The sequence below is a fragment of the Trichoderma harzianum genome (genome assembly GCF_003025095.1).
Source record: "Trichoderma harzianum CBS 226.95 unplaced genomic scaffold M431scaffold_8, whole genome shotgun sequence".
Taxonomy (NCBI): domain Eukaryota; kingdom Fungi; phylum Ascomycota; class Sordariomycetes; order Hypocreales; family Hypocreaceae; genus Trichoderma; species Trichoderma harzianum.
The window spans coordinates 747,872-775,302 of record NW_020209256.1 but is presented as its reverse complement, the minus strand read 5'-3'; the positions used below and the strand labels follow the sequence as shown (position 1 = coordinate 775,302).

At 47.2% G+C, this 27,431-nt stretch overlaps 9 protein-coding genes across 9 annotated transcripts; 5 read left to right on the top strand and 4 right to left on the bottom strand.

Annotated features, from left to right (window-relative positions):
- Nucleotides 1-10: 10 nt before the first annotated feature.
- On the bottom strand, nt 11-784 carry M431DRAFT_509576 (hypothetical protein). Its single transcript, XM_024919319.1, has 3 exons — nt 531-784; nt 201-340; nt 11-128 (listed from the first exon to the last, which is right to left on the bottom strand). The coding sequence occupies exons 1-3, from the start codon at nt 685-687 to the stop codon at nt 120-122; spliced, it is 306 nt and encodes a 101-aa protein (XP_024772953.1). The 5' UTR covers nt 688-784; the 3' UTR covers nt 11-119.
- A 379-nt stretch (nt 785-1,163) lies between these two features.
- M431DRAFT_496575 (hypothetical protein) lies at nt 1,164-3,071 on the top strand (the record flags this gene model as incomplete). Its single annotated transcript, XM_024917509.1, has 2 exons — nt 1,164-1,791; nt 1,849-3,071. 2 exons carry the CDS (start codon nt 1,164-1,166, stop codon nt 3,069-3,071), a joined length of 1,851 nt encoding a protein of 616 aa, XP_024772952.1.
- A 211-nt stretch (nt 3,072-3,282) lies between these two features.
- M431DRAFT_89406 (hypothetical protein) lies at nt 3,283-4,235 on the bottom strand (the record flags this gene model as incomplete). The annotated part of the gene is made up of 5 exons (XM_024924024.1): nt 3,283-3,494; nt 3,586-3,744; nt 3,810-3,911; nt 3,975-4,111; nt 4,165-4,235. The coding sequence occupies 5 exons, from the start codon at nt 4,233-4,235 to the stop codon at nt 3,283-3,285; spliced, it is 681 nt and encodes a 226-aa protein (XP_024772951.1).
- Nucleotides 4,236-4,984: 749 nt separating this feature from the next.
- Nucleotides 4,985-10,226, top strand: M431DRAFT_509574 (hypothetical protein). Its single transcript, XM_024919318.1, has one exon. It carries the CDS (start codon nt 5,053-5,055, stop codon nt 10,036-10,038), a length of 4,986 nt encoding a protein of 1,661 aa, XP_024772950.1. The 5' UTR covers nt 4,985-5,052; the 3' UTR covers nt 10,039-10,226.
- Nucleotides 10,227-11,034: 808 nt separating this feature from the next.
- Nucleotides 11,035-13,483, top strand: M431DRAFT_118924 (hypothetical protein; the record flags this gene model as incomplete). The annotated part of the gene is made up of 3 exons (XM_024912051.1): nt 11,035-11,128; nt 11,280-11,696; nt 11,757-13,483. The coding sequence occupies 3 exons, from the start codon at nt 11,035-11,037 to the stop codon at nt 13,337-13,339; spliced, it is 2,094 nt and encodes a 697-aa protein (XP_024772949.1). The 3' UTR covers nt 13,340-13,483.
- An 879-nt stretch (nt 13,484-14,362) lies between these two features.
- Nucleotides 14,363-19,210, top strand: M431DRAFT_509572 (hypothetical protein). The gene is made up of 4 exons (XM_024919317.1): nt 14,363-14,564; nt 14,625-16,563; nt 16,629-17,162; nt 17,234-19,210. Exons 2-4 carry the CDS (start codon nt 14,703-14,705, stop codon nt 18,895-18,897), a joined length of 4,059 nt encoding a protein of 1,352 aa, XP_024772948.1. The 5' UTR covers nt 14,363-14,564; nt 14,625-14,702; the 3' UTR covers nt 18,898-19,210.
- Nucleotides 19,211-21,058: 1,848 nt separating this feature from the next.
- Nucleotides 21,059-22,517, top strand: M431DRAFT_556442 (hypothetical protein). The gene is made up of 2 exons (XM_024921449.1): nt 21,059-21,281; nt 21,379-22,517. Exon 2 carries the CDS (start codon nt 21,433-21,435, stop codon nt 22,102-22,104), a length of 672 nt encoding a protein of 223 aa, XP_024772947.1. The 5' UTR covers nt 21,059-21,281; nt 21,379-21,432; the 3' UTR covers nt 22,105-22,517.
- Nucleotides 22,518-22,603: 86 nt separating this feature from the next.
- M431DRAFT_6822 (hypothetical protein) lies at nt 22,604-23,560 on the bottom strand (the record flags this gene model as incomplete). Its single annotated transcript, XM_024921759.1, has 3 exons — nt 22,604-23,044; nt 23,085-23,236; nt 23,293-23,560. The coding sequence occupies 3 exons, from the start codon at nt 23,558-23,560 to the stop codon at nt 22,604-22,606; spliced, it is 861 nt and encodes a 286-aa protein (XP_024772946.1).
- A 90-nt stretch (nt 23,561-23,650) lies between these two features.
- Nucleotides 23,651-26,597, bottom strand: M431DRAFT_6821 (hypothetical protein; the record flags this gene model as incomplete). The annotated part of the gene is made up of 6 exons (XM_024921758.1): nt 23,651-23,814; nt 23,881-24,547; nt 24,607-24,703; nt 24,803-25,182; nt 25,298-26,482; nt 26,571-26,597. 6 exons carry the CDS (start codon nt 26,595-26,597, stop codon nt 23,651-23,653), a joined length of 2,520 nt encoding a protein of 839 aa, XP_024772945.1.
- Nucleotides 26,598-27,431: the final 834 nt, after the last annotated feature.

Genomic DNA, 27,431 nt, shown 5'->3' with positions numbered 1-27,431 from the left:
CAGCACATTGTAATGATCAATTGGACATCTGAGCTACTTAATTTATGAACTACTGTCCGTAGGGAAATGGAGTTTTACTGATAGTTCCATGTTTACCCCGCCATTTCAGTGCTCAATGATCAGTTAAACTGCATCACATTAGTTAGGTAATCTTTGTCTCGAAAGAACTCGTAGCAAACAGTGGAAATTGCTTAACTCACCACCAATCGGCCGTTGATGTTGGCAATTCGATCATCCAGCTGGATACCCTGGCGTTCGCGGTATCCTCCGTCTCGCATGGGCAGCTCGGCGGTCAAGAGGGTGCCCTCTAGCCGGATATCATTGCCAGACTCGGAAAAGTCTTGAGCAGTGACACATTTGTTGATTAGCACGCGTTTTCTCATATGGCTGTTTTTTTATTCTGCACTGAAATGAATGGATGGATGGATGTTATATGGACATATTAAGTCCAAAATACATCAGGTAACGGGTGAATAAATTTGTAGTGGATAATGAAGACTCGGAGACCAAGAAATAGATAATGTACTCACTAACGCCATCCCACATGAACCAACCATCTTCGTTACCAATGAAGTCATTGAGGTCAATGCGGGAATCGTTCCAGTTACCCTCTTCATCTTCAACGGTGGCAACGAGGATGTGGCCGTCCTCTAGCCAATAGTTTTGTGCTGAAGCTGAAAACGACATTGTGACTATTGCGTCTTTTATAAAGAGAGGAAAGAAATAAAGGCTGCTTAATTTGATTAAAGATTAGAATTCCTCCGAGATGCTGGTGCAAAGGATCTTATATCTATGAGAGAAAGCACATGATATTTGGAGCCTCAGGGGGCGGCTGTGTCGATGCCTAATACCCCTCATTGTGCCCCGCCTCATTTTTCATGCATGATGTTAACCGCCAGTGTTGAATTCTACGCTGTTGAGGTTCTCTCAAGTATTGCACATGTCGCAAGAGAACTCCGTAGAGTTGCCAATCATCACGGCCATTGGTCGTATGTGCTTCCGCAAGGATCATCGGTTAGGATGACTGATGCTTATTGTCTGCGTTCTATTCTCAGATGTTCTTGTTATACGCGCCTTGAGAGCCAGCCAACTACAACTACCGTATCCACTCAACCTTGGAAACCCATAACCTGTCGATTCCCTCCGTGATGGATAAGAATAACATGGCTGGGCTGGAGACTTACCCCGAGCTTCCCGATTTGCGCAGCATTCGGGTCATCAAGCTTCATGGCGCCACTAACCCCAGTGACGATATTCGATTCGACCTCATCACCGTGTCTCTCGATGCACCGCTGCCGTATGAGGCGATCTCATACACATGGTCTGGGCAACCCCTCGACCGACCCGTCTACGCTAATGGCAGAGAGTATCTCGTCACTCGAAATGCGGAGGACGTCATGAGGAGACTACGCTCAAACAAGCCTGAGCATTCCCGCAATCTGTGGATTGATGCCATCTGCATTAACCAGAAAGATGACAGAGAAAAGGCAGTGGAGGTACAGCTAATGTATGAGATTTATGCAAATGCAGAGCGTGTCAATATTTGGCTTGGCCAAGGATCCGAATCAACTGCTCTCGCCCTCAAATGGCTGAGGTGGTACAGCTGGACGTTTTCGCCAGTCTGGAAAGCCCAGGGGAAATGTGCGGGGGCTATTACATCTGCAGGTTCAATCTTTATAAGGCTGCTTTTGGGCATAGCCGTAATATGCATGTCATGTGTCTGCGCATGTATCATGCTGCTTGTTGGGGCCGTAGTCTTGTTTCCTTTTGGGTTGTTACCCATCTTCAAAAGTGGGCGGTCTTGTTACTCCCCATTTCAGCTTCTCCAACTAACATATACTGTTCTAGGCTATAAAAAGCAATTCCGAGATGGCTTGGCTGACTTGGCGTCCATGGAATACTGGGAGAGGGCTTGGACAGTTCAAGAAGCAAACGCCAACGAAATGTGCTTCATTCTATGCGGGTCGTCTGTGCCGCTTCGGCTTGATCTATTTTACATGAGCCATTATATGATCCCGCCGATATATATCTTCAGCCTCCTTAACAACAGCAAACTCAACCAGCGCTATAGCCTGCACATACTAGACATATTTCACACCCATGTACAGGCGGAGGTTGGCACCCAGATCTTTGACGTTCTTTGTAAGACAAAGGCAACGATAGCCAAAGATAAGCTGTTTGCCATAAGGGCCATGTTTCCTGATAGTCTGGGTGAATTGACTATCGACTATTCAGTATCTGACAGCGATATTTATACTGAGGCCGCCCGTATCGTTCTCGAGGAGACCCAGAACGTCGAGTTCTTTAGATATGCTTGCCAACCTGGTCGAGAGGACAGGTTTCCCAGTTGGGTACCTTCATGGTCGGCGCTTATCGACATTCCAGACTGGATCTGTAAATTTACGCCGGCGACAATTTCCCAAGAGGCTGTTATAATAGAGGATGATGATATGAAAGTGCTCAAGTTGAAGGGACGGCGGGTTGATAAAGTTGCGTCTGCTGTCAGTGAGCGGTTCCCAAGTGTAGCACCCCTGCAGGTCCCCTGGTCACGCTCGTTGGATCTCAATGTTGCGCGCGAGGCCTTTGTGGTGTTTAGGGAATGGGTACATTCAACTGGTGCAGCAGACAACCAGGATCCCTGCATGCATCAACTGGCATGGATGATATCTCAAATGATCAATCTGGATGTCAATGATGTTCTGGCTTGGTTTCAATTAACATGGTCCGAAGACAATTTTGGCATGGAGAAGCTGTGGGAATACGGGCTGCATGGAGGAGAAGTCTGCGATTGTCGGAAATTCACCGTGAATTTCCTGCAAATGGTCAGTGGCAGGTCACTTTTCATGACGGAAACAGGAAGGGTCGGGATGTCAACTTTGGTCATACGTCCGGGAGACGAGATTGCGCTGCTTACAGGCGAAAAGCTGCCATATGTTATCCGCAAAAAACTCGACCGTCCAGACAAATACTCGTTGGTAGCACCGTGTTGGCTGAGTGGCGCCCTCATGGGTGAGGAGTGGCCTGGTTGGAATGGGCAGCTGGAGGACTTAGAAGACATTGAACTGGTTTGAGACCACAAGCGACAAGTTGGTTGTAACAGAAGAAAAGCTTTTCATTCCTCGGAATCCTATATCGGACTCGAGACTACACAGAGTGACAAGACTTATAATACTCATGTACATATAAGTAGATTTCATTAAACATACCCAACAGCCTTTGAGGGAGCAATGATCTCTTGGTCATCGCTTTGCCACATTGAAGCGGCTTCTTTCTCATCAAATTCTAGAGTTTGTCGCCCGATAAGGAAATATTATGCGGGTTCGTAGATGTCAGAGCGTTCATAGACCTGGTTGTCACAGCGTCCAAGCTAGATCCGCTGAGGATGGTTTCTTTAACCTTGCTAATTAGTTCAGCTGTTGAGACAACACCAAGCTTGAGAGCGTCTGTAAGTAATCTCGCGACGCCGTGTTGCATCACGCCACGCAGTATTTCCTCTATTTTCAATAAATTCATGTTAGCTCTATAACGACTTCGACCAAAATCTTTGCGTCGTGTCGCTATCTATTCGAATGATGTTTGACTTACTTTGCATGGCTGGCGTGTGTCCTTTGTGCAGAACGATGGTGTACTTTTTCAACTTCGATTTTGGATATTTTGTGGATAGGTTGATGGGGTGGCCTAAGCTGACAATTGTATGCTTACTGCCATCCTTTTCGGTACTTAATGAATAATATTTTCGTAGAGCTGGGACCGTGGTTGCGGTGGCAAATTAATAGAGCCTTCCAGCAAGAGCGTGAGATTTTGCCTACCTTCTTTCTCTTCTTTGTCATTGATGCATTCAAGTTGAATAGGCTTATCTTCTGGTCTCAATCCGGCTTTCTTCAACAACTGTCGAATAATTTCATCGTCCTCTGTTTGTATCACATATATCTGAATCAGCGGTGCACTTTTTAAAAGCAGCCAGATGCACTCACTGTATATTATAATCCCATGCTCAAAACGAGACTCGCCTGAGTAGCACATCAAGAAGAAGACGTCAATGTAGCCAACGAGACGTATCTTGCCGGGCCATCGTTGATTATCAATGAGAATGTCCCACGGATGGATATCGCTGGGTATAAACTGTTAAGGGCAATATGGCCACGATGGTCTGCGATTACATACTAGTCACATTCCAGGGTGTTATCATCAATCGTTCGACCAAAAGTACGGAGAACGCGATGATATGATGCCATTTTCGGAGAACTCTAATTGAAATGACTATGAATTAGCTTAGTAGACGAAAGAACACGGCAGGTCGATTGTAGTTCAAGTAATGCTGGACGTTAATGAGGACGAATGCAGATAAATTGCGGCTCAAAGTTGATGAAGCCTGTCGTACAGCAAACGTCGAATATTCTAGGCCCAAATACAATGTAGCAACTTTTAATTCACTCAAACGATCAAATGGCCTTCGATTGTCTGCATAGCGTGTGAGTGTGCCTACATGTCACATTAGGTCAGCCTCTAAATCCTCCTATTCGTTTCACCACTGAGACCACGTCACGCAACTTTGGGCATTGATGCAGATACTTATGGGGCGCAAGACGCTGGCTGCATGAATTATGGAGATTATCGTCTAATAAGAGCTGTAGAATAGCATGTCTTCCCTAGCTGGCCAATCAAATCTCAAATTCGGTGAGTCGTCGCTTGCCACAGCCTAACAAATGACAGAGACTGAAGAGACATGCGCGGGGGAAAGAGAGGCTCGCAGTACGATTCATGTCTTCTTCATAGTAAAAAGAACACCGAAACTATATCGTTGCGGCTCAAATTGCGCATTGTGCGCCTATGACTTTGGCAATTGGCTATATATAAGCATCGTTGGATTTAGAGACTTGCTGCTCTAAAGATCTCTCAGACGCCCTATTATGCAATGGGCAGTTGATGAAACTACATATTTATTCCTTACTTTGTTACCTTTAACGGATTTTTACCGTATAGCCTTCTTTGCAGACTCCAATAGCTTCATCTACGACACAGGAGGACATATCCTCCATCCCCTACCTTACCATGGCAGATCAACTTGACGAAGAGGACTCTTCAAAGAGAGTTCTCGTTGCGAGAAAAATGCTCAAGACTATGGGGTTTCACGAAGAAATGTTGAGAAGTATCGTCACATCATGGCTCGTTCCCCGGTTTAGACCAGAGATTACCTCCGAACTGGGTCAAAGTCTTACCAGAATCCAAAACGTTGGGTTCCTGGGGATAGCAAACAACTCCACCGAGGGGCTAAGACCTTACCGAATGTTCGACATTGCAGATCGTATGCTTGTTGACAACATTGATCCATCAGCACCATACTGCATGGTATCCCACCGCTGGAAGGACCCTGAAATCAACCTCGATCTCCTTCGAAAAGCCAGAGAAGACGTCTCTCAGTCGTATCCAGTTTGGTACAACTCGGATCGGAATGATGTTGAGATCATTTTAAAATACTGTAAGGAGAAGGTGAAGCAGCAAAGAAAAAATGTTAACGGTTATGCCGTGAAGAGTAGACTTGATGAGAGGCTATCACAGCAAGGCTGCTATGTCCTATCTCTTCTTGGGATGCACCACCAGAGCAGAAAGATTCACACAGAAGTACGTGAAGCGCACGCAAACTTGGAGAGGATCGTACGAGACCAAAAGGTTATAGAGATGGAAAACAGGGTATACAAGGACCTCAATAATAAGGCGAAATATCCTGGTGGTGGAAATGCAAATGGAACATTGACGGTGGAGGCCGACCAATACGAACCTACAACCAATAATGTTGATGAGAATCATGACGTTATTAAGGCTGCGTACGACAGAGTGTTTGACACAGAGTGGGAAAGAGACAAACAGTCGGACAACATAAAATTCGATGCCCTCAGTCGGGATCTCCGTGAGGCAGTGGACGGTATGATTCGCTGCTTACGTCTATGGAGATCCGCCATCAAAATTGAGCAGTCCATTCTCAAAGCTGGAGAGATTTTTGACCGCGGCTTGCTACCTGGCCAAAAGCAACAAAAGTCTTATGTGTGGCTTGATACCTGCTGCATAGACAAGGGCAACCATAACGAGTACTCTGAATCAATGTCCCTTATGGGGGATTGGTATGCCCAATCCGCGTTTACTCTGGTGCACTTGGACACTGGATTCGATAAGTCGCCCAAAGGATCTGATGCGGAGATATATTGGAAGGAGTTCTTGGACACAGATGGCGATTATGAGAAGCTGGCTTCAATCCCCTATCGAGAATTGGATCATGTTCAGAGCTACAGAGATATTGACAATGAGCCGGAAGTTGAGTGGTCTACGAGAGGATGGACGCTGCAGGAGTTGGTCATGAGTAGGATGACATACTTTGTCAATGCTGACTGGGAGTTCTTACATCGACCTGTGGAAAATCTAGGGCGCGCATATCATCTCGTACCTTATATCGATCTATATACCGAGGCTCTCGACGTTAAGCCTACCCCAAACTCATGGAAGCCTGAAGTCTTAATGACTGCGTTGTTGAACTCTGGAGCGGTTCGTCAAAGTGACGCGATGAAAGTGGTTTATCCTAGGATTCAAAAGGAGTCAGAAGAGGTAGAAGTCGATGATAGCCAGTCTTTGAGCAACCGGCTATTGACTTCAATCGCGATGCCATGGAATTTGATGGACACCGTTTTCCATGTCGTCAAACCCGAACCAACTAAAAGCGAGATACTGAATGACAAATCCTCGCGAGACGCCTTACTACGAGAAATATCGGTGCTTTGGGACCCAGCATTGGCGACTCGATTCCCTCAGATTGAGGCGAACGAGAAGGACAAAGCAAAGCAAAAGCTTTTCATGGTTCCCGAAAATGCATTCCCTCAAACTAGCCCGGACGCGGAGGAAAGGGTATTGCATGCGCTTTCTATCATCAAAGCTCTGGAGTTGATAGGATTCTGTTTCCCCAGGGACATTTCCCGTGAGACTGCCAAATCTGAAATGGCACAAGCCGTCTTCTTTGCCGCCGTGGGGCTCATTGAATGCTACGACGAAACTCGGTACCCTATTATTGTTCAGCGGATGCTGCAGAGTGAGGTTGGTGACGGTAAACCGAGTGAAGCCCAGGAAAAGGAACTGCTGAGGCTGAAAAGGGAAGCGGAGAAGAGAGTGAAACTTGAGATGCGGAAAAAGCTCTTCCAAGAGCTGCTCAACTCCTTTCCCGAAGCAAAGGAACAGTGCTCCATTGACGAAATGAAGAATACGGAAGACAAGGAAGAGGCATTATCCAAGACTCTTGCGTACATCTTGCATGTTGTCGTTGACCTAGTGAAACCTTTGATCCAGGAAGATCGTCAGTACATTGCTGACTTTGGCAACATCACACTCCTCGATTCATGGATAGAAGGTACCCAAAGATTCGGTTTCACCACCCAAGAGGTTATGACTTTGGCATGCGAACGAAAGACTACAAAGTCGTTTGATCGTGCATATTCATTGATGGGTATCTTGGGTGTTCGATTCCCAACTTTTTCAGCAGAGGGATATGAGAAAGCACTCTGCCGACTCCTCGATGAAACAATCACCATCCATAACGATGTGTCAGTGTTTAACTGGGTTGGATACAACAAAGGAAGTTCGATGCGTGGCCGCTCGATGTATCCATCAACACAGGAGGCATACAAAGCCAAAGGCGGTAGGCTGCACAGCCGCAATTCATTTTCAGATATTGAAAAGGACAAGATGCTGAGGACAACAAGCTCGTATCATGCCGTTGTCGCACTTTTGCGCGATGCGATCGATTTTCTCAAGAAGAACACTCCGCCCAAACAGGAAGTTGAATGGATCCAGGACATTGCAACGATTGTCAAGAGCTTCAAATTGGACGAATTGAAAACGCCCCCAGTTGACCCTTCAAAAGCAGAAAAGCTTGGAAGCCATGCCAGCGTCCACAGTCGAGCCGAAGCGTTGCCATATGAGATTGAGATTATCAGCAAATTCATCGGGTACATCATCAATCCTTCCACTAGGCCAAAACCTGGCCCGAATATTGAACCGCAAACTATCATGAGGAGAAATCTTACGTCCCAAGTTTCTATCAACACCGAAATGGATCAAGTTTACGACATACCTGCTCGGGTATCAACCGACGATACTGAACCAGTTGAGCGACCTGTCTCTCCAATTACGAACCAAGACTTTACCCCCGCAGATGATGTGTCTGCTGTGGCTCCAACAGAGATTCCATCCCCTGAGGGAGGCGTTGATGATGAGTCTACGCCTTTGGGTAGAAAGAGCAGATTTGTAGAGCAACTCTCTGAAGCAGGTAAAACTCCAGTGGCGTCTATGGTAGAGTCACAGAACAAGGCGCAGGATGGAGGCGAGATTGCGAATCCCGACGAAGACGTCACTCGATATCTCCAGAATTGGGCTTTGAGAGTTTCCCAAGGTTTCAAAGCAGATCAAAATACTCTAAAAGATCTACTACCGGCAAAAATACATGGGGTACAATACAAGATTGAGGAGCAGCAGCATCAAGAAATCTCCACCGACAAGGTGTCATATTTTGGCTCCTCGAACATGATCTCGCCACACCCTATCATAGTCACCAATGCAGGCATTGAGGGCATATTCGACATTCAGCGCGTCATTATCACAATGGCCGATATTGACGGCCTTCGACAACAAGTCGAGCATACGACAAGTACAGAGCAAATAATATCCGGCTATTGCTCAATCAGTACAGGCTTTGCCCAAGTGATTGTACGATTCTCGTGCAAGAGCGGCCTCTTGAGAAAGCAACTGGAAGTCAATGATGGAATTGACTTTGACGTGATTAAAGAGAAAAGTCCAAGTAAAAAGGAAGATAAAAAGCGAGAGCACAAAACCACTGCTAAGGTGCTTTGGAATAAATTGAAGAGAGATAAGAAGGACAAGGATGACAAGGATGGGGACAAAAAGAAGAAGAAGAAAAAGGGGAAAGATGACGCAAATGATGGCACAGAAAGCGACTTGCTTGGGTCAGAGAATCTAGATGATTCTGGCAACAAGAATGAGATTGAGAATGAGGCATCGGAAGGTAAACAGATTCGCGACACGGACGAAGAGAAGACTATCAGCCGGATGATCAAGTTTATCCAGGAAGAAGACTTGCGACTTGTGGCAGGTGAGTGGGTGCTTGCGCGATGCTCTGGCGTGACCGACGCCAACTGGTTTCTCTGTCATCTCGAGCTGGGCTCGACACATCCATTTTACGGCTATCGCATCCCAACGAGTGAGATTGACTTTGAGAATTGTATCCCAGAAGATGGGCTAGTATTGGCTTGGAACACATACATGAACCGAAAGAAGGAAGAAATGTGCAAAATCTTGACAATGCTGCTCAAGTCAAAGGAGCGGAAGCTCAAGAGGAGAAAGTTGGTCGGCCGCATACTGCGTGATCTGGCACCGGTGGATGAGAAAGCGGAACATGAGCCTGAAGACATTCAACAAAGCGTGGTTGACAGAATTGATACCAATGACGGCGAAATTGGCAATACTCAGAATGAGTACGACTACCTGGATGAGTACACACAGGATAGAAGCGAAGCCGCGAGGGGGCTGCGGCCAAGTTCGGAGCTTCACTCTTACGATTCCGCGATGAGCATGCCACAAGATGACATGTGGTCAGCTCCCGTGGATCCGCAATCTCAATTCACAGCTTCGAGTTTTGAGACGCCGAGCAATTTGCCCAACCAGGAGCTTCGTCCCGAAGACTCGGTATCAAACATCGGAGATCAAGATTCGAGGCCGAGCCAACAGCCGCCGACGCTGCGTGGCTCTACAGCAGCCTCAAAGGACGGCGAGGACGATGATGAAAAATCGCATTTCTGGGATTATTTGCCATTCATTGAAAAAGTTGCCGAGACCAAGGCCAAGCATTTCGACAAGCATCTGAGTGCCACGGTGTTGAAGGACACGCCTGCGGTGCTTCGGCAGGCGATTGAGAATTTGAATGACAATAGGGATTTCTTGCCGGCCATGTTTCACTCTGCAAAGAAGGTTCATATGTTTTAGGGAATTTTAGGTAGCAATTGATGAGCTTTTGTTATTTTACAGCGAGATGAATTATCGAAATTGTTATTCAATACTATTATGGCGAGAAAATAGAGACACTGTTACAAAAGAACCTGACTGGGGACTAAGTTTCATCGAAGAGTCAGAAGAAGGTTGATGCTTTCGGGTGGCTTGATTCTCAAATTCATTGTGGTCTACGGTGCGTTCACCTAATTTCATATCCACGGATACCTAGGATGGAGAGCAGGCTGTTTGTTGGTGGATGCGCATTAATAGCGGCCTGTGTGCTCCAAATGCCCTGCATGGGGTCTAAATCATCCCTGGAGCCTGATTCACGCCACCTCAGCTGGCTTCCAGGTTGTGTTCCATGCCCTTTACTACAAGTTGATCTCATTCTCACGATTCACATCGCAGGTTTCAGGGAAGAGGCCATAGATGGTACGGGTCGATTTATTCCCATTGGTCGCAATCATACTATTGCATTTTAAAACCCCTTAAAATATGAGCTACACAGGCGTCTTGCCATAGTCGATGACCGCGGAGAGCAAAAATCGGAGATAATCAACACTCCGTGCTGTCTACCCGGCAAGCAACAAAAAGGACTTATTGATTACATGTACGCTTCATCCCTGAGCCAACGGGTCTCAAATCTACACTCAGCCGCCTCGGACTCTTAATGGCCTTCAGTGCTGTGTCTATAGCTTCGAATTGCCCTTTAACTTTCCAAATACGCGCCTTTCTCTCTAGTGGACACACATCCTTGAAGCAATGATAGCCCAATCACGGTTGCCAATGAGCGCGATATCCGTTCAGATAACCGGCTAATTCACCTCTCTGTATTACTGAGTATAGATATAGCAATCGGAAAACTACAGTATTTCTCAGGCTATAAACAACTACACCTGACAATTCGTGCTCGCTATTCAATTTTTGATTCCACCACAGCTAGCAAGGATCAGCTGATGCCAATGCCAAGCCCGTAGTCAAACGGGGACAATGAGAGTATTTTGGTCCTTCATCGTGTCTCTCTCTCCCCTCCTTGCAAATACGCGCCATCCAATCTGCCTGCAATCGATCAACATTCGGCATCGTGAGTCCTTCAAGTCTCATGACCACATCCGCAATCATGGACGAGTCACCTGAAGATGAAGAGTCAAGGCCAAAATTCAAGAATATACTATACCCATCCAAAGACAACCTCTGTGCAGACTGTAGCCGCATTTCAATACCTTCGCTGACAGCTGAGCTTGCTTCTCCCCCGAGCTTCTGGAGAGAGCTGGAGCTGGAAAATGCCGTACCTGGCATGTCTTCCAAATATGGTATGCGACACTTGGACAATGCCAGAGACTTTTATAAAACTTGTAAAACATGCGCCATGTGCCGGCTCATGTTCGTGGCCTTTACAGAGCGTCGTGTATGGGCTCACCCCTCGGGAGAAACGATTCGCCCCTTAGCAGAAAAGCCCATTTTTCTCAGTCCTCTTTATACGCCTGGAACTGCTACACCAAAGTCTCACAATCCTGCAGAGGATAAAACACCACTCATGGGGGTTCTCGTTTGGATGCCGATCGACGGTCATCCGCCGGCTGAAGGAGATCAGCCAGTTATTGAGAGGGATGGATATGTCCCCTGTATATTGCTATTTTACACCGACGACGGTACGTTTTACTGCTCTGGTTCGTTGTATTAACTTCCATTTAACGCATCGGTATACATAGAGAGCCCTCATACTTTCCAACGCATAGTCGGTAGAGTTCCAGTTGGTGGAACGGGAAATGCTCAAACACTATCACGCCTCTGCTATTATTTCACTACATGTCGAGAAAACCACCCAGCGTGTTTGCAAACAGTCGCGGGGTCTCCTTTCAGCAAACAGGAAGAGCCAATACTTCCAACATATGTCATCGATGTCGGGCGTCTAGGTCCTAACGGAGAGCCTGAACCTCGCTTGACCTGTACAGATGAATCTCGTGGCAATTATGTCGCCCTCAGCTACCGTTCGCCCTTTAACAAGCAACCATTTTGCACAACCCGCGAGAACATTGTAGACCATCTCAAATGCATCCCGTGGGCTGATTGTCCCAAATTGTTCCAAAATGCAATGCAAATGACCAGGGACCTGGGGATGCGCTACATTTGGATCGATCCACTCTGCATTGTGCAGGACGATCGTGATGAGTGGCTCAGTGGGTCGAAAAAGGCGGCGAGAGTATTCGAGAGCGCAACACTGGTCATTGCCGACTCGGGCGCATGGTCGTTCGATGAAGGACTGTTCAATTCTCTTGGAAGTCATTCATCTTTCGCATCTTCCACCCTCGTCCGGATCCCATACCATGACGAGTCCGGGGTTGCAGACGGCACTGTATTGTACGTGGATTACGATTACGGCTACAATCCCTACGGGTATCGCAACGATCCGAACGAGACACACAGCAGCTTCCAAGGGCGTCCCTGGATCACTCAAGAGTTTTGGATGTCACGTCGTATCGCTTTCTTTACATTCTTTGGGTTCGTGTGGTCATGTCGGTCTATTCGCGTAGGGCCAAATGGTGTCCAAGACATATCTACCAGGACTCTGCACAACAGAAAGTGGTCCGAGATCATTCAGCAACATGTAGCGACCATGTTAAGGCAACCCGAGGACCGACTTCTGTCTCTGGAGGGCATTAGGACTGAGATTCAGAAACGAGATGCTGGGACACTATACAGACACGGCGTATTTGAAAAGGAGCTACAGCTGCAGCTGATGTGGAGGGTTGACTATGGCCAGGCTGAGCGGCGCAAGAATCCCCTCGTCGTGCCATCATGGTCATGGGCATCAAGTTTGGTGAAAATACGATTTTTCGAGCCGCATGGGACACCTGAGCCTTTATCCAGCGTTATACAATTGGAAGACTGCGGGAAGATGAGTTTCGATGGCGACGCAGTAGTCATATCAGCTGGGAAAATAAGTAAGTTGAAGAAATCGCATTGGTGGCAAAAAATGACTGTGGTCCCGAAGTTGTTAAACGAACAGCGGTATAATTGGGGGAATACTATTCGATATGATGATGCTGAGACGCCTGGTGTTTTTTCGGGTACTTTATTTGCCCTGTTGCTCTGCACAAAACAATTAACATGGCCGGAAGACCGTGTAGAAACACAAGAGTACTTCATCGTCCTACGAAGGATCTGCAAATGGAATCACACGTACGAGAGAATTGGAGCAGGAATGTCTTGTAATCGCCATCAACAAGAGTTTGTAGATAATCTGCCGATGCTATCCTTGGACTGTAAGATGAAGAACATTCGTATCATCTAGGATGACAGTCAAGACTTAGTGGGATAAGGGCACAAGAGAGGTAGAGCCGCTTCGGTTCACATCAGCAGCAAGGAAGGATTGAGTACCTATGTACTGAGTACCAAAAACCACATTATATTTGCATACTTGGAACGCATAAACATGGCCTGATTTGACAGCTTCATATACTTTTCGTTGCACGCGACATGGTATGTGCGAAAGATCGGTACACTTGTTTAACTCTGTGATCTCGCGCTATTGTGCCAAGCCTTTCAATTGATCATACCTACTGAGAGGCAGAAATCTACGTAACGAATCGCTATTGACACGATACCTGAAGCTTTTGGGGCATCGAACCGACTAGGGGAGAAACTTGGATTATAAAGACGAAAGACAGACACGCAGATCATTCATATCACGGGGGCGATGGCTGGAATGTTGGCACGGCATCAGGAAGGCCGGGGCAGCTCGGACTTCCAGAATGCACTGACACTTGACTCAGATCTAGAGAGTATTTAAGTATATCCTCCAGTCTGGCTTAATCTCATGCCATTTGAAGGGATACTGTGAGCGTCGTTTGGTGAGACATGACGCAATACATCTTCACAGCATGAAGTGCAGGGTATAGAATAGACCAGATGCATGCATTCGGCTCCAGAAGGATCTGACCACATGTACGCCTGATTTTTTTGAGTATCAAGTTGGTTGTCTTCACTTTTTCGAACTGGATTAAAATTCCCTAAGAGCAAGATTGCCAGATTTTAATCTACTCTACATAGATCCTCAAGTTGAAATGAAATGAAGATAATGTCTCAGATGGCAGCATGCATATTGCCTAGTACACATTCTCGGTACTGGCTGATGACATGGAACTTACTCATTCAGCTGCTGTACTTACCAAGTTGTATTCACATTAACTTGTATCTGAGATGTCGATCTGTCGCGATAGATGATGATGCTGATGCTGCCTACGTGTATATAGGCTACATCATTACCAAACCACAGTTCAAATAGATCCCCATGTCAATACAATCGGTAGATATCTTCGCAACGCCTTTTGTGGTTATTTGCAAGAAGATTCGTAGGTGTGCCGCATCGCGGTTGCTCGATCTAACCTCGTATTGCCACTGTGACCTTAGGCATGTTTACATCCCTTCTCTCAGTGCTAGATCCAAAACGCACGTAACTCTTTTATTCCCTCTTGACAGACGCTTTTAAATATCTATGTCTGATTTAAAACCAGCTGGTAAGTGCTCTTATCATCGCGTGGCACCCTAATATTTATGGTCATATTCATGGCAGCTAGGAGTGAAGCAGGAGGTAATACTGGCAGTCAATTCTAGTATTTGGGTCACACTCCAACACATGCTACCAATTTTCAACTATGGCGACCGAAGCTTCTGGGAAGAAGAATAAGAATATCGGTACTGGTTATGTCAGTGATGATTCTCAACGATCAGGGACATCTATCAGCAATGAAACAATTGGAAACGATGCACAACAAGTTCAAAAATTAGACTTCTCACGCAAAAAAGTTCTAATATCACACAAGACAGAAGAATCTGGCATTCGTGTACCATACAATCCCGAAAATTCTCGACATACCGAGTCCGAAGACGAACAAGACCCCTATGGACATCTCCCACCTCACCAAGCGAAGATCCTCAAGCGCCAAGTCGTCACTCCGGAGCTTCAACGAGGCATCAAAGTTATTTACTGCTATATCACGCGTAATGATGCCATAATCATTGCAATCTCTTTCATTTTCGCGGTAGCATCTGGTGCCACCATGCCACTCATGAATATCGTTTTTGGCCAACTTCAAAACTCTTTTCAGGACTATTCAAACGGCAGAGATGGCAGTCAATCTCTTACATATAGCGACTTCACTAACCAGATAACCAAATTTGTCCTCTACTTTATTTATCTCGCCATCGGTCAATTCGTTGCATCATTTGTCTGCACCGTGGGTTTCATATACACTGGCGAGCACATTACAGCCAAGATCCGAGAGCATTATCTCGCAAGTTGCTTACGACAAAACATCGGCTTCTTTGACAACCTGGGGGCGGGCGAGGTGACTACCAGAATTACTGCCGAAACTAGCCTCATACAAGATGGTATATCTGAAAAGGTTTCGCTAACGATTGCCGCCATCGCTACCTTTATCACAGCCTATGTTGTAGGGTTCATCATGTATTGGAAACTCACTCTGATACTATCTTGTTGCCTCTTTGCTCTATTCTTGACCACTAGTATCGGCTCCAGCTTTATGCTCAAGAATAACAAGGTCTCCCTTGATGCTTACGCTCAAGGTGGCAGTCTAGCGGAAGAGGTGATCAGCTCTATCCGCAATGCTATCGCCTTTGGTACTCAAGACCGATTGGCGAAGAAATATGGCGACTATCTGGACAAGGGAGCCAAATATGGCTATAAGATGCAGAAGTCGATGGCCGGCATGTCAGCGACAATGTGGCTTATCCTCTATCTCACCTACAGTCTAGCATTCTGGCAGGGAAGCAGCTACGTTTTGGACGAAGTCATTCCTTTATCTAAGCTTCTAATCGTCGTATTTTCCATCATTGTCGGCTCTTTCTCTCTAGTAAATGTCATGCCGCATATCCAAGCCTTTACAACGGCGATTGCGGCTGTGGGAAATATCGCAAACACCATCAACCGCCCGTCACCTATCGATCCAATGAAGGATGACGGCGAGACACTAGACCATGTGAAAGGTAATCTCTATTTCAAGAATGTCCAGCACATCTACCCATCGCGCCCCGAAATGATAGTAATGGAGAATGTAAGCCTTAAGATCCCAGCCGGTAAGGTCACCGCTTTAGTCGGTGCGTCGGGCTCCGGAAAGAGCACTTTCATCGGTTTAATCGAGAGATTTTACGAGCCCGTCGGCGGTACGATATACCTTGATGGTCACGATATCAGCCAGCTGAACTTGAGATGGCTCCGTCAACAAGTGGCATTGGTCAGTCAGGAGCCGACTCTTTTCAGCACTTCTATCTACCAGAATATCCGCTATGGTCTTATTGGCACCAAGTTCGAATACGAAACAGAGCAAAAGCAACGGCAGCTTATTATCGACGCATCAAAAAAGGCAAATGTACATGAGTTTGTGATGAGATTACCCGAGGGCTACGAGACTAATGTGGGGGAGAAGGGCTTCCTCCTTTCTGGTGGCCAAAAGCAACGCATTGCCATTGCTAGAGCAATCGTATCAGACCCTAAAAGTTTGTTCATACCAAGCTCACCCCAACAGATCAAACATGAGGTCTATACTAATTGGTAATATTAGTCTTGTTACTTGACGAGGCCACTTCTGCGCTCGACACAAAATCTGAGAGTGCTGTACAGGCTGCCCTCGAAGTGGCTGCGGCCGGCCGCACCACCATCATCATTGCGCACCGGCTATCGACTATCAAGGATGCCCATAACATTGTCGTCATGTCTCATGGCCGTATCATCGAGCAGGGCACTCATGTTAAATTAATCAACAACAAAGGCCATTATTTTGATCTCGTGTCAGCACAAGACATATCTGGGACTGACGCCTTGACGATTAATACTCAAGAGCAGCTGGATGAAAAAGAACAGCACCTTATTCACGAGATTCCAACCGATTTTGGAAGCGACATCAAGATGCATCATGTGGAGTCACCCACGACGGAGGCCTCACAAAAGGTGACTTCGAATCATGAAAGAAGGAATCTCTACAGCCTGTGGACCTTGATAGCCCTCATCAAGTCATTTAATGATCCAGAATGGAAGGTCATGCTTTCAGGGCTGTTATTCTCAATCATATGTGGCGCCACTTATCCTGTCATGTCAGGTAAAAAGCCACCCCCATCCTCCACAATCTCAACAATGAAGAATGTCCATGTCTGACTATCGTTCCTCTAGTCTTCTTTGCTAAAGAGATTTCGACACTATCACATCCTATAAATGACCAAAACAGGGCCGCACTTAAAAGAAGTTCTGACTTCTGGAGTGCCATGCTCTTGATGATTGCAGTTGTCCAGTTCATCGCTTATGCACTACAAGGTGCCGCATTTGGCTTCTGTTCTGAGAAACTGATCCGTCGCGTAAGGGAACGCGCATTCCGTACTATATTACGACAAGATGTTACCTTTTTTGACAAGGACGAAAATACGTCTGGATCTCTCACAGCGTTCTTATCTACAGAGACGACACACGTAGCCGGCCTCAGTGGCGTTACACTGGGAACACTGACCATGATGATGGCAACCCTAGTGATTGGCGTAGTTATGTCACTAGCTGTCGGTTGGAAACTGTCTCTTGTTTGCCTATCTGCTACACCAGTTCTTCTTGCTTGTGGATTTTATCGCTTTTGGATACTGGCGCAGTTTCAGCAGCGGTCAAAAGCTGAATATGCAGCATCAGCATCTTTTGCATCCGAAGCGGTGTCTTCGATGCGCACTGTCGCCTCTCTTACACGTGAGGCTGGTTTGCTAAACGAATATAGAGAGGCACTTAGGACACAGAGGCGTAGGAGCCTTGTATCGGTTATTAAATCCAGTGTCCTCTATGCCGCATCACAGAGTCTAATTTTCCTTTGCCTTGCCTTGGGCTTCTGGTACGGCGGTACACTGATTGGCAAGGGGGATTACAACGAGTTCCAATTCTTTTTGTGTCTTACGACAGTCATCTTTGGATCACAATCAGCTGGAACTATCTTCTCTTTCGCGCCCAACATGAGTAACGCACACCGAGCCGCAACGGAACTCAAGACATTGTTCGATCGGCAACCTACAATTGATACCTGGTCAACCGAGGGAGAACGACTTGAAAAGGTCGAGGGAAAAATTGAGTTTCGTCAAGTATATTTCCGCTATCCAGAACGACCGGAGCAGCTAGTACTTCGCGGTCTCAACCTCTATATCCAACCTGGCCAATATGTCGCCCTTGTAGGGAGCTCAGGCTGTGGCAAGAGCACTGCAGTCAGTCTTTTAGAACGTTTCTATGACCCTACCGCCGGAGAGATTTATATCGATGGTAAAGATATTAGTAAACTAAATATCGCAGACTACCGGTCTTTCATTTCCCTCGTGAGTCAGGAACCGACGCTATACCAAGGCACGATTAAAGACAACATTACTCTAGGCAGCCCTTGTGGTGATGTGTCTGATGAGGCCGTTGAGTTTGCCTGTCGCGAAGCTAATATCTACGATTTCATCCTATCTCTTCCAGATGGCTTTAACACGGTTGTTGGAAGTAAAGGTGTCTTACTCTCCGGAGGCCAAAAACAGCGTATTGCTATTGCCCGCGCCTTAATTCGCGACCCCAAGATTCTGTTACTAGATGAAGCAACATCGGCTTTAGACTCTGAATCTGAGCAATTAGTGCAAGCAGCACTAGATAATGCGGCCAAGGGTCGAACAACTATCGCAGTGGCTCATCGGTTGAGTACTATCCAGAGAGCAGACCGTATCTACGTATTCGAAATGGGAAGTGTTATCGAAGAAGGGACGCATGTCGATTTAATGAAGAAAAATGGGCGGTATGCTGAGCTTGTTAACCTACAAAGCCTTACAAGTGATGCTTAGAGGGTATCGCATTGTCATTTGGAGCTCTCAACTTAGACTGGGAGCGACTTCAGCCTAACCGATGCTTTGGCCTGGGAATCGTCCATATCGCGAGCAAATTTGGCTAAGGCTACTAGAGAGAGCGTAAATTGGACCAATTAAGGACCTAGAAGTACAAATATTAAAGTTGGAATATTTGATTCGATCAAGACGGGCGTTGTATACAGCAAGCTTGTCGGCCAACTCTGTTCATTAGGATTTGATGTACCATGTATCTGTGCTTTCATATACGCATATGGAATGTATCTTGCCTTAATCCTGATGAATCGACGTGGACTATTTTGCTTTGTTATTGCAGAGTCTGCCAAAAGAATGCCAAACACTACACTTGTGATGCAACGTTTGATGCTAATCGATGGCGTATTATTAGACTAAGTCTCGCCTCTCTCTCAGCCCAGCCGACCTCAAGGCCTGTTGAATGCAACGGCGTTTCCAGTACCGCTCTAGTAGGCCGTAACTTTTATTAGCTTAGCCTGGGCTTTCATGCCATTGCTAGGATATCTGGAGGTATCAAACTACTCAGCGTCCACTCCCAGGGGGGGGGTTAGAAACATACATTCCAGGGGCACCCAATGCCTTCTCTAATCCTTTTGAGAAATATGCTACGTTCTGCCTTAAATTTGTTTTCCTCTTTGTGAAATAGAGAAATACTGTGGCCGATGATACTCAAGTATCTATCACAAAGCTCGGTCGACTGGCCCTGCAATTCAAGGCATTCATCATAACCTCCCAAACCATAGGACTGGAAAAACTTGGCAAACTTGCATAGGCTGGGAAAATTCTTTGACTCAACATGCTCCTTATTGTTTGCTTATCTGACAGGAATGAACTACCTCCGCCCAGGGTCTGTTCGTCGTTAAGTGGCGTATTTGAAACATACATATTCTTTGTTCGGACACTGCGGAGTAGACCCAGGTCTGGTTTGCTCTCCATAAACTCTTTGCTGAGGGCTCCAAAGGTGGGGGAATTGCTCAACAAAGAAGCCTCAGTTGCCACATGACATTTACACGTGATGATTTTTCGACAAAGAACATAGAATAGACAAAGGCCGTTGCCAAGGCATGATAAAACAAATGAATTGCAGGCGGCTTCCTTTGTTTGTAGTTCATGTAGTGCAAGCTGCTGCGCCGCCGTTGTGCTCGTCACCACGTCGTATGTACATGTATTTAAACTTGAGGCTCTGCCATCAGATGAGAACTCAAACCAGTGCTGGTATCAAGAGGCTTGGGCGGCACTACACAGCTTCAAACAGACGGTTATCGGCAAGTCAGTATTTGGCGGAGCGCCGCTACACGCAAAGCCATGATGAACCCAGAATACGAAGTAGACCCTAAAGACGCTGCCAGGCGCAGGAATATCGCCATGGCTTGCAGGGATCATCTACAAGAACTCTTGAAGAATGAAGAATCACAAGAAGATTCAGTTGGCCCAGGAAATTGGGCCTCTCGCCAATACAACGAGTTCGACACATGGTGCGACTGAAATGGAGTGGACGACGAGGATGTGAGACTAAAAGGTCATCCGTTGATTTACAAAGGTCACGTGTACCTCCTTAAATATCTGGAGGATAATCTGAGAGGTTGTTGCCTCTCCTCATAACATTTAATTGACGGGGCGGTCATGAATGGATGCTAACTGAAATAATAATAATCAGAACTACAACAACCTTTCAGAGCACCCGAGCATGTGGTCAACTTTGATGATAATGTAGATGATGCTCCGTCAGATTCTTCTTCGCCTTTCTTTTCCTCCGATGAGTCCGATTCAGATTCCGAATCGGAGTCCGAAGCGGAGTGTGCATCATCAGCATCTGAAAAACGTAATGCCTGGTTGAGAAAAAGCATCCAAGAACACAATCCAGCGACTATATGGGAGAGAATATAGACTGAAGAAAACTGAATCACACATTATTGAAAATGCCAAGGGAGTTTTCACCTTGGCTGGCCTCCTCGTGAATCAAGGGGTGGAACTTGAACGAAAAGGTATCACGCAAGATGCTATCATAGAAGAAATGAATAAGGTCCATCCATCTCTCTCGCGATACCGAAATCTCATGAAAAGACTTCCACGGCATCCAATCACTATAAATGAGGCAATCCTCCAATTCCTTGTTGATCTTGATTATGAAACTTTTTACGAAGACGCCAACGGTCAGACGCTGCTATCATGGACTGAATCAAAGGGGTATAAAGCAGCCGTCAAGTTGTTGCTCGATAAAGACCCCAAGACGGAGTCAAACATTCTGCCATGCGTCACATCAACGGCGTTGTCGACAGCTGTGGTGGCTCAAGATGACATTGAGCCGCTGCCCGCCTTGCCGGTGTTTCTGTCGATCCAGCAGCAAGGTGCGTAACATCTCCTCACATGGTCGCTGATACCCTATATTAATTATACATTAACAAAAACTTCTCTTTTTTGCTAACACTGCACGCCATCGCACAGACATCGGTAAAAAGTTCTTGGAACTAGCCTTAGCAGAGGAAGTGCGAGAGGCGAATGTGCCCAAGTACAAGCAATCGAATGGAAGGATGGATCGCTATGAGGACTACAGGCCCTGGGCGGACTATCGCATCAGGCTGCAAGTTCGCGAAAACAAATACGACTACGTCAATGCCGTCTCCCATTACTCTGAGGTCGTCTGACTTACGCTATCCGCCGCTGCGCTATATTGCTATGCAAGGACCGACCAAACCGTCATTCGATCACGTCTGGCGCATGGTTGCTGAGCAAACCTCATCATCACCTGCAGTTATCGTTCAACTCACAGAGATGGCTGATAAACATGGACGAAAATGCGACCAGTATTTGCCTATGGCCGAAGAAGGCACTGCTTGGAGAATTAACGACGACAATATATGGGGCGACAACTGGAAGGCATATCTTACCTTTCACTCACTAGAGATCATTGCAGGCGGTGCGATTGAAAAGCGCATGCTAGTGCTGCATATAGACAAAGAAGGAGAAAAAGAAGAAGCACGCATTATCTGGCACTTTCTTTACAAACGCTGGCCCGACTATGGTGTTCCGACTGCAGACGACATAAACAGCCTTCTCAAATTGATAAAGTTGTCAAAGCAGTATAGCTCGCCGAACAGTAAGTGCATTGTTCACTGCAGCGCTGGCGTTGGCAGAACGGGTTGTTTCATTGCTCTTGATCACCTCATATGAGAGCTCGACTTTGGAATTCTCAAAAAACATGATTCGATGTGGGTGGGCCCTGATTTAATCTATAAAGCAGTCGATATCCTTCGCCAGCAGCGTTGGGGCATGGTCCAAACTGAAGAGCAGTATCGATTCATCTACCAGGTTATGCGGAAGCTTTGGTACAATAAGTACGGTGTTGCAGATGAGAAAGCTGGCAACAACAAATGAGCGGCAAGTAGGTTCAAAATCCCAAGGGTTTGAGGTTACAGATCTGGCAGCATGAGGGCGTGGGACGGTAGTCTTTACAGGGCTGGACTCTACAGTTGGAATGGTTGGCTATGGCGCCGGAAACGCTCTGGTAGATTGGAAGTTTGGCCTAGAAGACAGACACAAGAGTAGAGATTGTTATACTTTCCATCATTATGATGAAATCGTAGTCATCGCTGTTGTCCTAGCTTGCGTAGCTATTGTAGGTGATCCAAAGATACAAGTCTATTTAGCAAATCTAGACAGATCCAGAACATCAATCCAACCACACAGGATCCAACTCCCTCAACAAATCCAAATCAACATTAATAAAACTCTTCCACAGATCAATCTCCCTCAACCACGGCCTCGTCTGCACCGCAAACGTCGCAGCCGTGCAATTCTTCAACAGCTCAGCCACACCCTCCGCCATAACAAGGATCAAATCGCCCCTATACGCTATCCGATCTTCAAGCCTCTCCTTGACATTTTCCAGAGCCTTTGCAGTGGTGTTATGCATGCTCAGCTCGCTGCCCGGCATGTCCTTGGGCAAAAACTTCCACTCCCAGGGTCGGGAGACGCTATCCTGGAAGCTGGTTGCCTGCCTATTCCCCATCCCTAGCATGAGTGGGTAAAAGTGCGGCGCTGTCCAGATCCGAAGAAGTGCGAATCGAGCATTCTGGTGCTTCTCTGCGAAATCTTCGGCAATGGGCAGTAACTTTGGCCATTTGTCTGGTCCGGTGAAGTGGGGTGGATACGTTATCGGAAATAGTTCTTCGAGGGTCGTCATAGTTGATGAAGAGGTCCAGCTTGTCTGGGCGATGAGGCTCAGTGTTTGCCGTGGCTACGCCTGGGACTATTCGGCCGTCATTTTCCAGATGTGCGGGGGCCATGACTCCTGCTCGATATACTGCGATTTGTTAGCAAATACTGGGTACTTCTCTTAGAGCTCATAGAGGTACTGACATTTGGCAATGATGGGGCGGATGGCAAGGCTCCAGTCGAACGGGTAAATATCCGAAAAGTGGCGGTCCTTCTCCAAAACAGCCTTCCACTCTGTCCAGAACTTCAGGTCACGGTACTTGTAGCTTGTTCTGCTTCTTCGATCGGGCCGAGACTTGCTTCGTTCTCGGGGATCAAATAGGGCAGAGTTCCTGAACGCCTCATGCTGGTCTGATTTGAGAAACGCCGTAACGTGGGCCGTTGTGTCCACCTCTGGGAAGAACATGGCCATGGTCGAAAAAGCCTGAACCATGTCTTGAACGATAAATGCGTGGGACCACGGGTCTGAACCATAATCTCCATAGTGTCATCGTCGAATGCTTCAACGTCGAGCCAGTGCATTAATTAACTCGGCGATGTAATAAACCCAATCAGGCGATTCCGCATGAGCAGTTTTGAGCATAGTAGTGATGACTTCTTGGACTTGCCGATACCTTTCGGTACATCCCGGCTCAAGGTCTCCATCGTGAAACGCCATTTTGAACTCTGACACCAGAAAGTTAGCGATTCGGTCCTAAAAGACTAACATAGAAATCGCATAAGTATACTCACCGGTAGATCTTTCGCGTTCCATTACCTCCATGGGATCCGCACTGTCAAGACGATCGGCGATTAATTGACCTTCCTTGATGGCGTCAAGGCCAGTTTCCTCAAGGACTTCACGCTGCTCTGCTGAGAGAGTTCCTTGTAGAAGCTTCTCCAAGCCGCTTTTCCAAATCGCAGGAAGCGCCCACATACTGTCTTCATCGGTATCCATCTCCTTGCTAAGCGGTTCTTTGAAATCTTCCCCGGCAAGAATCGCCGTCAGTCCTTTTTCCCAGTACTTGTTGTGACCAGGGAGTCCCGAGTGCTCAAGGCGACTGACGGGGTTTCTGATTTCTCGAAAATGCACATTCTTTTTGTTAGAAGTCAGTTCGTCTGGGAATAGAACCTCATCCTCGACAGCATTGGCTTTGGTATAGAACAGGTATGGGGAGTCGGCCATTTCACCAGTGGCGGCACCCTGGGGCGTGAAGGATGTAAATGATCCTGAGGTACTGAACAGGCGGAACTCTACGTCTTCGCCCGTCACAACGTGCCAGAGACTCTTGACTTGTTCGCCCGGAAGTATCTTGCGCGTTCGCATTGTATCTTCCTCCCGAGTGAGGCTCCGCAGCTGCGGCTCCATGTGGGAATACATGTCAGCAGGCTGGGTCATACGCCATGCTGTGCGAAGTTCCTTTTTTATAGTTCTATCAGTATTGTGCTTAGCTTCAACTCATGGCATAAGAAACATACCGTGATGATGACATTATACAGCAGCAGTGGTGATTCGTTGGGTACCAGATTCCAGATGAAGACGTCGTAATAGTCATCGAATCCAAAGCGCCATTCCCTAAGTACATCCGTCATGTCAAACTAATCAGGGCCTACCTCAAGAACGTTTTGCCATTCATTCTTCGAGGCCCTTCCGACGCCCTGCTTCCTGCGATACGTCCAAAGATGCTTCTGAGGAGGTGCCGTTATGACGCGACCAGTTCTGCCGTCCCTCACCAGGACCAACAGTTCACCCGTTCTCATTGTCAGATACTGCAGAAAGCGGCGGGTCACTGGATCGCGGCGCTTCATGTGACCGACAATGATATTCCTCGTCTCTATCATGTCATGCTGGCGGCGTCCTTTGCCTCGCCCGTCGGTCTGAAAATAGCGACTACGTGACTGAGCTCCAAGATCAATGAAGTAAGGGAAGAACTGCAACTCATGCAGTTGCTGGATAAGCCTGTTATTTGCCCAAGACGTCCAGTTTGAAGCAGGGAAAAACTGCCACAGGGTGAGGAGATTGAGGTCGGCGAATTCTGCCCAATTTCGGCAGAGCTGGATAGCATGTTTGAGATCGCAATCTTTGGCTATGATTGAGAATCGCAGCCGGCAACAAAGATGCTTGAGCAAGCAACAGGCGACAAAAAAGTAGCAACTTGATTTCTCTGACGTCCTTGATGGCAGTCTCGATCTCGTTGTCGGTCATCGGTGCCGTTCTTGTAAACGTCTCGTGGGGATTCTCCAACGACCCAACGAGCTGGAAACCCCAAACGTTTTCCAGTTTCTTGTCGACTCCCTGGCTCAGGCGTTTTCTCATCTCTTGCTCGGGTTCAATGTTGTTCTTATCAGGCATCGGTTGATCGGCTGCTTTTTTTGCTTTCTTTTGCTGCTGCATGGCCATGAGCTTGTCTTGTCCCCTGTCGGCTGGCGAGGAGTCGCTGGCGCTGCCTTGATTGCCAGGTTTGGCGGCACTCGGCTTGGCCTTTGCCTTTTTCTTACCTTTCTTGGAGGGTTTTTGGCCATCTTCTTCCTGCGGTTGCTCGGCGGCCTCTTCTACCTGTGGCTTAGGCTCGGCTGGGGGATCTTGGCTGGTCTCAATGTCTGCAGCATCCATCCAGAGGAAGTGCCTGATCAGATCAATGTACTGGTTGCGCTTGTCGTGGTCAGTGTCTTTAATAGGATCCCAGGCCTCATCGCTTTCCCATTCATCTTCTGACATCTCCATACGCTCCCGGAAGGCAGCCTCAAGATAGGCATCCTGGCTCTTCTGCTCCTCCTCTCGTCTAGCCTGTTCCAGTCTAGCCTGCAGCTTGTCTCGGTGACGCTTGAACAAGGCAGCTTCCTGCTTCATCTTTTTCTGCTCCTTGTCACGAGTTGCCTCTTCCTCTTCCTGGGCCTGGCGTACCCAAGCGAACCATTTCTCCTGCTGATACAGCACATCTGCAGTTCGCTTTTCCAATCTTTCCAGAGACCGAAGAATGATGTGGCGGTTGCTGCTTAGCTTGTCGAGATACGCTTGGTGCCCATAGTCGATTTGGAGCGAGTAAAAGTGGGTGTGGTGAAGCCTGCGGGCGTCGATGACCTGTCCGGTGAGGACATATCGGTCAAAGAGATGGGAATGTACCGTCCTGAGAGTCTCTTGGTCTTTAACATCCTCGAATGTCTGATTCGCAAGAGGAACCTTGCTTGTCTTTAGGTAAGGAGGGGCTTCGCTCTCCAGTTCATCCAGTCTGGCATTGCGTCGTTTGTACCCCTTGTAGAGCCCATAGACCTGCTTAGAATGAAACCAGCAAAAGACACCGTCGGCATGGGTAGCCTCTTTGGTGCACTTGCTTCCATCGGACAGGTGCAGAGCCTAGACGTTGAACGGAAGTCAGCGTCCATGGTTTGTTCGGCACTCAGAGCAGTGGGGTAGCGTGTTTATTCCCCGTACGAGCACATACCTGGCATTGCCCATGATCTTGACTCATGGTCAGTGTCCCGGTAATGTCATGTGGTTGTACAGATACGGAGCACCTGGTTCTAGCCGTTCCAAGCCTCTTGATGCTCCCCTCGTCAAAGCCTCGTTCTGAGACCCTGATAGTAGCCCGTGCAGTACAACCAGGCCAACAGAGTTAAATTTAGGCGGGCGGCTATCACGATAAGACCCTTGGCGTGGGATTGCGTCTACTGCAAGGCGGGATAGCGTCTTGATTGGGTCATTGGTACCATGTACGGATGCTGGAACAAATCCTCAAGGCCTCAAAGCCTGGCCTGGGCTCCCGATATGTGGCAGCCCCTCAGCGCCAAGCAGACAAAATTGAACGTTTCATGCATGTTTCACGGCTGACTAAGGCACATGCAGTAACGGCGGGGCTCAGGAGTATTTGAGGATCAACAGTCTGTAACAGGGGGAAAAAGGGACGCGGAACGAGAGCGAGTCAGGAAGAGGCTTATTGGCCGGGATAGACAAAAATATCCAGAATCAATAAATGACATGTGGTTATTTTTTGACATCACTCAATTCCGTGGGGATTGAATCCCGCCTGACTGCTGCCACGCACGAGAAACGCGCAATATACGCAGACATGAGGAGAATACGCTCGCAAGCTTGCCATTTTAGATGAGTTTAGTGTGGCTTGTATGCAGATTGTTCGAATCTGTATCTTCGTCATTTCTCGATTTGCTCCTTTTCTTTTGCACATCCTTTGAGCAGGTACAGTACAAGCAGTGTTGATCGATAAATGTGGCCCTCAAAATCTTGAGCAGTATCGCCACTTATTAAGCCACCACAGCCAATGACTTTCCAGTGTACTGCATGTACT

Bases quoted from the DNA above. Each gene is read 5' to 3' on its own strand.
- M431DRAFT_509576 (XM_024919319.1), bottom strand. From the start codon at position 687: ATGTCGTTTTCAGCTTCAGCACAAAACTATTGGCTAGAGGACGGCCAC. The intron at 341-530 runs GTGAGTACATTA...TCACTGCTCAAG, and splicing joins GTTCATGTGGGATGGCGTTA to ACTTTTCCGAGTCTGGCAAT.
- M431DRAFT_509574 (XM_024919318.1), top strand. From the start codon at position 5,053: ATGGCAGATCAACTTGACGAAGAGGACTCTTCAAAGAGAGTTCTCGTT.
- M431DRAFT_509572 (XM_024919317.1), top strand. From the start codon at position 14,703: ATGGCGACCGAAGCTTCTGGGAAGAAGAATAAGAATATCGGTACTGGT. The intron at 16,564-16,628 runs GTTTGTTCATAC...TGGTAATATTAG, and splicing joins AATCGTATCAGACCCTAAAA to TCTTGTTACTTGACGAGGCC. The intron at 17,163-17,233 runs GTAAAAAGCCAC...TCGTTCCTCTAG, and splicing joins CACTTATCCTGTCATGTCAG to TCTTCTTTGCTAAAGAGATT.
- M431DRAFT_556442 (XM_024921449.1), top strand. From the start codon at position 21,433: ATGTGCCCAAGTACAAGCAATCGAATGGAAGGATGGATCGCTATGAGG.